The sequence below is a fragment of the Chenopodium quinoa genome, unplaced genomic scaffold (genome assembly GCF_001683475.1).
Source record: "Chenopodium quinoa cultivar QQ74 unplaced genomic scaffold, ASM168347v1, whole genome shotgun sequence".
Classification (NCBI taxonomy): Eukaryota; Viridiplantae; Streptophyta; class Magnoliopsida; order Caryophyllales; family Amaranthaceae; genus Chenopodium; species Chenopodium quinoa.
The window spans coordinates 3123411-3132710 of NW_018743327.1; the positions used below are offsets into that span (position 1 = coordinate 3123411).

The 9300-nt window shown below is 35.3% G+C and overlaps 1 protein-coding gene across 1 annotated transcript; it reads left to right on the top strand.

Moving 5' to 3' along the window:
- The first annotated feature begins 4466 nt into the window (after positions 1 to 4466).
- On the top strand, positions 4467 to 8891 carry LOC110737407. The gene is made up of 4 exons (XM_021917769.1): positions 4467 to 5251; positions 6235 to 6393; positions 6498 to 7157; positions 7451 to 8891. Exons 1-4 carry the CDS (start codon positions 4895 to 4897, stop codon positions 8573 to 8575), a joined length of 2301 nt encoding a protein of 766 aa, XP_021773461.1. The 5' UTR covers positions 4467 to 4894; the 3' UTR covers positions 8576 to 8891.
- The last annotated feature ends 409 nt before the right edge of the window (positions 8892 to 9300 follow it).

Genomic DNA, 9300 nt, shown 5'->3' on the forward strand with positions numbered 1-9300 from the left:
TGTTTTGTGATTTTTAGACCTGTTGCATAATTTAATAATTACATACAAACCAAAATTATCAATTACAAAACTACATAAAGTCTATAAAGTCCCGATTCTCAAACACCAAAAATACAAATGAGTCCACCGAAAATACAAATAAGTCCACGAAAACTCATAAAATTACATAAATTCTCTTAAGTCTCAACTCTCAAGTACTAGAAATACATAAATTCTCCAACGAGTTGTTTTCCCTTTGATCGCGTGATTCACACTAATGAGTCCACGAAAACAACTTCATCGTCTACATCGTTAGATTCACCACGTTGCACCTCTAAATAAAATACAATATAGAATATATTAATGATTGATAACAATGAAATAATAAATTTGGTGTAACAAAATTTCAAATACATAAAATTATTACTACCTTTCTCTATTTCCTCTAACTCTTTCAAATTTTCTTCCACATCAACAATTGGCACTTCCTTAGCTCTAAGCCAATCTTGTGTGCAAAGTAACGCTTGAACCATCTTCAATACAAAAATATTACACAAATATGTATAAACAAAGTCATATTAAGATATAAACAAACTTGATTTTATAAAATAAAAAGATAACGATGCATTACCTTAGGAGTTAAAGAACTCCGAAATGGATCTAGAGTACGACCTCCCGTACTAAAAACAGATTCCGATGCAACGGTCGACAATGGGATGGCTAGTATGTCACGTGCCATGCGATTAAGAATCACATAACGCTGACCATTCTTACCCCACCATGTCAATGCATCTTGTTCTTCCTCCTCCGGCCCTAATTGATCATTTAAGTACCTATCCAACTCACTTATCGCATACCCACTTGTCCCCTTCAATCGTTTTGCTCTTTCTTTTAGTTTCCTCACATAATCGGAACCCACTCCTTTACTATTATCAATATCCATTGACATATTATCTCCACAATCTGGAATATTAGAAGTAGCATACATTTTTCTATATTCCTCAAATAAAGAGTAAGCGAACTCCTTCACATCATTAGCAAGTTTTGTACCCTTTTCCGGTCCATGCATATCCGTTAGTGTCAATTCAACAATGACCATCTTAGAGTGAGGGTCGAGAAGAAGAGCAACATAAATGAACTTATTCATCTTATCCACATCCCCCCAATACTTATCAAACTTTTTTTTCATTGCAATGACCATAGCTTGAAAATTCAAGTCCTCACTTTGTTCCCAATTATTCAACATATCATACATAGAAGCAATTTCTCCTAAACCTTTATTAGCTGTCACATAATGGGAACCAGAAATTCGTTTAGTTAACAGATAAAACCCCTCTAGAAACAAAACCAACCTCTCCACTTTTTCCCAATCTTCGGGTTCTGGAGGCCTTTCATTGTCATTCAAATCCTCTCCATCAGGAAGAGATAACCCACTAAAAACACGTCGAAACTTCAAAGTCGTTTCCAACATTATGTATGTGGAGTTCCAACGAGTGGGGACATCAAAGGATAAAGAAGATTTTGAATCTATGTTTGCTTTTTGCACAAGATCTTTGAATCTAAGTATTCTTGCAGGGGAATTCTAACTCTATCAATGCACACACCATGTTCTCTAATACCATCCCACACAATTAAATTAATGATATGAGCAATGCATCTAACATGAAGATTTTTTCCATCATTTATACATCCTGTTCTTCTAACCATTCTACTCAAGTGTGCACAAGCAACATCATTTGAAGAAGCATTATCAACAGTGACAGTAAAAAGTTTATCATCAATACCCCAATACTCTAAACATGCCTCAACTGCTTTTCCAATAGCCTCTCCTTTATGACTAGAAATTGGACAAAAATTTATGATCTTTTTATTCAATTTCCAGTCATTATCAATGAAATGAGCTGTAGGACACATATAATTAATTCTTTGTATTGAAGTCCAAGTATCAGTGGTCACAGAAATTCTTTGACATGTCTTAAACATTTCTCTCAATTTCTCTTTTTCACTATAATACAACTTTAAACAATCACGAACAATGGTAACACGAGATGGAATGTGAAATTGTGGACATGCAACTTGCACAAAGTGCCTAAAACCGGGTTTTTCCACATGCTTAAATGGTAACTCATCAACAATAATCATGTGAATCAATGCCTCTCTAACATCATTCAAGTTAATAATCCTACTCCCACACTTTAATTCACTACTCTCATGTTCTTGATCAAAATACAATTTAGTTTGCTTTTCTTTGCCCTTTTCTTTTTCTATATTAATAGGATTACCGAGACATGATTCTGCATGGTTTTTAACATTTTTTGAACCATTAAGATTACCATCAGCAGCAAAAGTTTTAGGACAGAACTTACATTCAGCTCGTAGTTTTCCATTCTCGACGTACTCTAAGTAATATTTCCAATACTCAGCTTTCCTCTTACTTTTTCTGTTCCATATATATTCCCGCCCCGCTTTTAGCTTCTTATCAGGAGGCAAAGTAGATTGCAATTCTTCCATATCCTTTTCAGAAAGTGGCTGTGACGTTTGTTCAGAAAAAGAAGCAGACCGTTTAGATTGAGAGCTCTCCATCTACAATATAATTATATACAATATAAGTAATTTTAAAGTAACAATTATATACACATACCATTTTATAAAAAAATTTAAGAGCAACTTACATTGCAAGAATAAGAATCCGTGGTTCCTTGACTTCCTTCACTCCCTGCAAGAATAAAAACAAAAATAAGAACCCCTGAACTACACACAGGTTAGCCAACTTATTTAATCTTAATAATCTGAGTCCATACTTTTAGCAGCCTAGCAGGAATAAACACAAATTTTAAAGTATAAGTTAGCTTAAAAAGTGTCCATATATACACATTAGAAATATCAATACCAGGTAAATAGCGTATATGATACGGAGTATGAGTTAGTTTAATAAGTGCAAGTCCATTCATTATTCATTAGAAAACCAAACAATGATTAATATAATGAATCACTAGTTCACTACTCATCCAAAAAATTTCTCAACGATCAAAATTTATTACGAAGTAGTAAGTTACTAAGTTGTGCCGCATTATGTTGGATCAATTTGCAGGTTGGTTAAAAATAAATAAATAAATAAAAAACAGCCCCATCCCTAACCCTTACCCTACCCAGATCCACCACTGCCCACACCCCTGCTCACCACCCCAACCCACCCCACCCCACCCCACTGCCACCCCTTAACCCTTAACCCCCACACACCAGAATCGTACCACCGTAACCCCACCATAACCCCACCCCAACCCACCCTACCACCCCAACCCATAATTCAAGTGGAGACATATATTACCTTGAATAACTTATACTTTAGGAATAAACACAAATTTTCGCACTAAATTAATCTTAATAATCATAATAAACACAAAATTTCGAACTAAATTTCGCACTTGAACCCTAAACCCTAAACTTCTTAATTCTTATGAACCCTAAACTCAAAAAAACCAAAAAAAAAAAAAAACAGAAATTCGAAAGAGATGAACTAAAAATAAGAAATTCAACATGCAAACATCAAACAATCATTAAAAGCAATTGAAAATTTGAAACAAGAATAAACATATAAATTCTCACACTTAATTTATTATTTCGAATTAAAAATACCAAAATTATAAGCAAATACTTACCAGATATTATCGGTGTGCATCGCCTGAGAGAATGAGGGAGGTGTCGGCAGTGGGCGGTGGCCGAAGCGAGTTGGGACAGCCGCGTTGAGAAGTTGAGATTGAGGGAGGCTGAGAGAATCAGTTTGGGCTTAGGGAGTTAGGGTTAGAACTTAAAAATATGAAAGAGATTGAGGGAGGCTGAGAGAATCAGATATTTTCTTGTTTTTTTTTTTTTTTTTTTTTTTTAATTACGATTTTCCCGGGTTTCAGGTCCGGACCTGAAAACCCCGGGTTTGGACCGGGTCCGGACCGAGATCGGGAACCTGGATTTTTAAGAACCGGGACCGGACCTGAATCAACAGGTCCGGGTCAGGTCCGGTCCGGTCCGGTTCAGGTCGGTTCAGGTCCGGTTTCAGGTCCGGGCCAATTTTTGTACACCCCTATTCACACCCATGCTTAAGTAGGCACGCTTTGATTGATGCCTACAATCACGTTTTGTTAACCCGATTTATTAAACGTGTCGAAAATCTTTGACATTGATTCGCTTTTTTCGTATTCTACGAAAAAAAATTAGCCTCATTCAATTAATTTATAAAAAATTTATTATGTTATCGTACCATGTCAATTTTTATCATCTCTTACTCTACATCATTGCCTTTATGAATCTATGTGTGTACAACACTACTAACTAATTTCCACATAGTTTCAAAAACTTGTCACACACAATCCTATCCACATATTTCCTAATTAATTTGTTAATGGAAAATAAAAAAAAGAAGAAGAGTGAGACGTTATGTTTTAGCTTTAGTAAAATAGTGCCGGCCTTGTATCTCAATCTTGCCACCTATTTGTATCCAAATCGGTGGTGGAAGTGGAATTTGTATGTGAATATACAACCATCATTACTTGTCAAAAACACATCACCCCTCACTTTCAACTTTTTTTTAAAGACCTTTTTTTTTATCAATTTTTTTTTTAAAAAATATTTTATTTTCACAATTTCACCCACTCTAATCCCCTAAAAAGTCAACTCATAACCCATTATATATATTCTTCCTCATATCCCAAATACATTAAAACAAAGTAAATTCTATATTAAAAATAAAATAAAAAAATCCACTCTACTTTAACCCTCCACTTCTTCAAATTCCAATTACTCATCCTCTTTTTTGACCAAAAATTTCCCAAAAATTCCAGATACCCATTTGAGAAAAGTGAACCAATTGTGCAAATTTTGATTTTTTTTTTTTTTTGTGTAAAAGTTTTAATCTTTGTTAATGGTTGTGAATATGATCAAGTGGAGGCCATGGTTGCCACCACTTCAATCGAGAAAATTTGAGGTTAAAATTGTGGTTGGTTCAATTAAAGGGTTAAATTTAATTCAAGAAGAGAAAGATGATGATGAAAATTATAAATTTAGGGTGGAGATTAAGTGGAAAAACCCTAAATCAAATGGGTTTAAATCATTGAAAAACAAGGGTGTCAAGAAATTAATTTCAAGGGAAGAGAGATTGGGTCAAAACGGTGTCGTTCAGTGGGATGAAGAATTTACGAGGGTTTGTCAATTTTGTGGGTCTAAAGATAAGATTGAGGGTGTTTTTCATCCTTGTGAAGTCTCTTTGGTGGTCTTTTATGTAAGTTTTCAATTAACATATGAATTTATGTATTTAGTTTTTGTTTTAATTTGTGGATGTTGATTTTAAAGATTACTTCTTTGAGATTAAATGTTGATGTTGATCATATATCCAAGTTGACTTTTTGGATTATTATGTGGGTATTGAATTTCATAGATTCCTTAAATTTTGTTTGATTTTGTGACAGCTGCATGTTTTGTTTTTGTTTTTTTTTTTTTTTTTTTTTTTTTTTTTTTTGTTTATTTATTTTGTATATTTTATTTTCATGGGATGATCATGTGCGGTTGTTGATTTGCATTGAAAATCGGAATTTTTGTTGATCAATTTTAAATTTTGAGGTTAGAATTATCCATATGCCTTGATTCTTGGACTAAACCTCGTTAAAAAAAATAATCCTGTTTTTGTTAGGTATTTTTTTTCTGGTAATGCATATGCTGATTTTTAGGGATATATATAAAAAAATATGTTTTTGGTTTGAATTTTACGACTGGTTGGATATTGGATTGAACTGACTGACTGATTAAGCCAAGGTTTTTAGCACATGAATCTTGTTTCTGAGTGAACTTGTTAATGATGATACACAAATCTATAATTTTACAATGTTTTGCACTTTCGTGACCTATGATGTTATTGTTTTTATTCCGACAATGTGATCGATGATGCACTATTATGTTATCTTGCTGTCATGATGCATATCTATTTGATTCAGCTAAGCTAATAATTCAAGTCATTGGTTTTTCTTGGCTGTCGTGGTTGTGTCTGAACTCGTAGCGTGTTAATATTGTGGGAACCTATTTGGCATTCTCGTTCAACTCTAAGAAAGTATGACTTTGGCTGCAGAAATTTTTTGTTGCTTGAATTACTTTTTATTGTTTTTTGTTGGTTGTTTAGCTTAATTGTCCTTTTCCTTTGTCTCATTTATGTTAATGATATGTAAGAGTGTTTTTTTAAAATGGATTTACTGATCTGTTTCTAAAATTTAGGGTTCTGAGAAACGAACAAAGAAGATGGCTCCGTTGACAGCATCTGCTGTATTAAACCTTGCTGAATTTGTTTCTTTGGAAGAAGATGTGAATGATTTTGACATCAATGTTCCTCTTTCTATCCTCCATAGCGGTTTCAATTGCAGCCCCTCTCTTTGTGTAAGCCCCGCTCTTTTATATACTTGGTTTAGAATTATGTGGCTGCATTTGGTACTCCTGTTATGTTTGTGAACCATGCTCACAAGTTTTATTGCTGCATACAGATTTCTCTTAGCTTGATGGAGTTGAAATCTGCGCGAGAACTGTCAGTTGAAGGGCAGAGACCAATAATGTTTGCTCCATTATCGCCTTGTTTTGGTGCTTCTCATCTGATCAAGAATGATGAAGCTTCTTCTTTTAAATCAAATCTAAGAAAAGTTAAAAGCTTGACAGATTTTGTTTCATCTAGAAAATTGAAGAAGGCATACAATGGAGAAGGCAGTTGTGACAGTAAGTTCTCTACTGGAAGTGAGGATTCAGACCCTTTCGACACAGACTCATTTGGCGATACTGATGAGGGTGAATCAGAAGAAAGTAAAGAGGATGTGGATGTTCAAAAATCCTGCAGTTATGGCACTTTAGTCCATGCCAACTTCGCTGGAGGAGCACTTGACCTAGGAGTCAATTGTGAGGGCGATGATTTGGTTTATTACGGCAGACATAAACCACATGTAGACAGCTCTGTTGCTCAAGATTATGACACATTGATTTCAGAGCAATTGCAGAGGCCGAGTTCGAAATTTGGTATTTCATGGACGAAAGGAAAGCTGAGCTTTAAATCTCGTAAGGTCAAAGGAGAGCCATTACTGAAGAAGGACTATGGTGAAGAAGGCGGAGATGATATTGATTTTTATCGCCGACAGCTTTCTGATGAATCCTTAGCGGTAAGCATCGATCTAAAATCACTCTTGTTTGTTTTTTTTTTGGTTATTGTTTTAGCTTAGTTGCATATAAAAATTATGATGTTTGGGTATGTTAGTCTGTCTTTAAGTTTTCAAAATTGTGCCAAGTGCATGGTTATGTGATTTGAGTATTGTTGTGGACTTGTGGTTTCCATTTATCTAAATTTGCAATTCTTTGTGAGTCTAAATGATTGGGGGAATCAAGAAAAATGGTTGGAGGGCATGACTAATGCATAAATAAACAATAATGGTTGTGAATCCTTGATTAATTGCAGCAATTTGAAGGTTCGATGGGAAGTGCATCATACATTTCTGAATTTGGGGATGACAACTTTGCTGTCGGTAGCTGGGAGCAAAAGGAGGTTCTGAGCCGTGATGGGAGCTTGAAGCTTCAAACTCAAGTCTTTTTTGCTTCAATCGATCAAAGAAGTGAAAGGGCAGCTGGTGAGAGTGCATGCACTGCTTTGGTTGCTGTCATTGCTGATTGGCTTCACTCCAACCAAAGGGAAATGCCTGTAAAATCTGAATTTGACAGCCTCATTCGAGAAGGTTCCCTTCAGTGGAGAAATCTCTGTGAGAATGAGGACTACCGGGAGAAATTTCCTGACAAGCACTTTGATCTTGAGACTGTCATTCAAGCTAAAATCCGCCCCCTCTCTGTCGTCCCAGAGAGATCTTTCATTGGTTTTTTTCATCCTGATGGGCTAGAAGAGGAGTGTTTTGGCTTCCTTCAGGGTGCCATGTCATTTGACAATATATGGGATGAGATTTGCCGGGTTGCATCAGAGCTAAACTGCAATAGTGAACCTTTGGTGTATGTTGTGAGCTGGAATGACCATTTTTTCATCCTCAGGGTTGACTGGGATGCCTTTTACATCATTGACACATTGGGAGAAAGGCTTTACGAGGGCTGCAATCAAGCTTTTGTTCTCAAATTCAACCATGACACCACCATCGAAACATTACCTTGTCAAACTTCATCATCAGAGGATGCAAAGCCCACTGAAACAAAGTCTGCAATAGTGGAGGCTTCTTCATCAACGGGTCAACAGCAAGTTTCGTCTGACCAGGAATCAGAAAGTGCACAAGGGATAAAGGAAGAGAAGGTGCATTGCAGAGGTAAAGATTCCTGCAAGGAGTACATAAAGAGGTTCTTGGCTGCCATCCCAATAAGGGAGTTGCAGATTGATATGAAGAAGGGATTGAAGTCTTCAGCCCCGATTCACCAGCGACTACAGATAGAGTTTAACTTCACTAAGCAGCAGTTTTTTCCAGCACCTGCTGAGTATATAGCTTTGGAGATAGCAGGTGTTGTTCCAATTTTGCCAGCGGCTGATGTACATGCATCAATGGCAGTTGATCAAGTACCAGCACCAATAATGGTGGCCAGTAGCAGTTGACGTACCAGCATCAATGATGACAGTCGCTGTTGCTTAGGAAAAAAATTGAGAAGGGATTATACATATTGTCCATTCTAACTCATAATTTTTTGGAGGGTTTTTTTATTTTCTCCATGTTTTCTTTTTTTAAACAGACGTTTAAGGTCTTACAGGAGGCATTATGTGTAATTAATCTTACTAAGCCCTTGTGAGTGCGTTTCGCCCTCAAAAGTGCAGGGTGATCTTTTGCGCTTAGTATAGAGATAAACTGTTATGCCATATTATAACATGATAATAAAAGTGTTTTTATTTTAATTTTGCTTCAACTTCTCTTATATAGTACAGTTATTTGTTTCAGTGAGATTTTTCAGATGCTAGAGCTTAGTTAAAAAGTTAAAAGTAGAGGCTTTTGTCTTTCTGGTCTTTCATTCGGGTGAATTTGAAAATTTGAAGTGATGCAATTCCATTTGCTTTTATGAAGGAGTAATAAATTGACATATATGAAAAGACAAATGTTTTCCAATATCAAATACTTGCGTACGTTGTAAAAGTTATCTACTTGCAAATTTGACTTATGTTTTACTTGAGTTAATTAAATATAATGTATCAATGTGTAGAAGACATTTATTATATTCGGTAATACTAATTCAACCAGTTTTTTAGTTGACGTGCAAACTACAATTTAACTAGTTTTTGTGATTTATTTTGAATCGTCTCGTTGTAAATTTACAATGTTTATAATTAGA

What these genes read in the sequence shown, in the direction of transcription:
- LOC110737407 (XM_021917769.1), top strand. Translation starts at nt 4,895, where the DNA reads ATGGTTGTGAATATGATCAAGTGGAGGCCATGGTTGCCACCACTTCAA. An exon ending in ATTGCAGCCCCTCTCTTTGT is followed by an intron (nt 6,394 to 6,497) that starts GTAAGCCCCGCT and finishes TGCTGCATACAG; the next exon opens with ATTTCTCTTAGCTTGATGGA. An exon ending in TTTCTGATGAATCCTTAGCG is followed by an intron (nt 7,158 to 7,450) that starts GTAAGCATCGAT and finishes GATTAATTGCAG; the next exon opens with CAATTTGAAGGTTCGATGGG.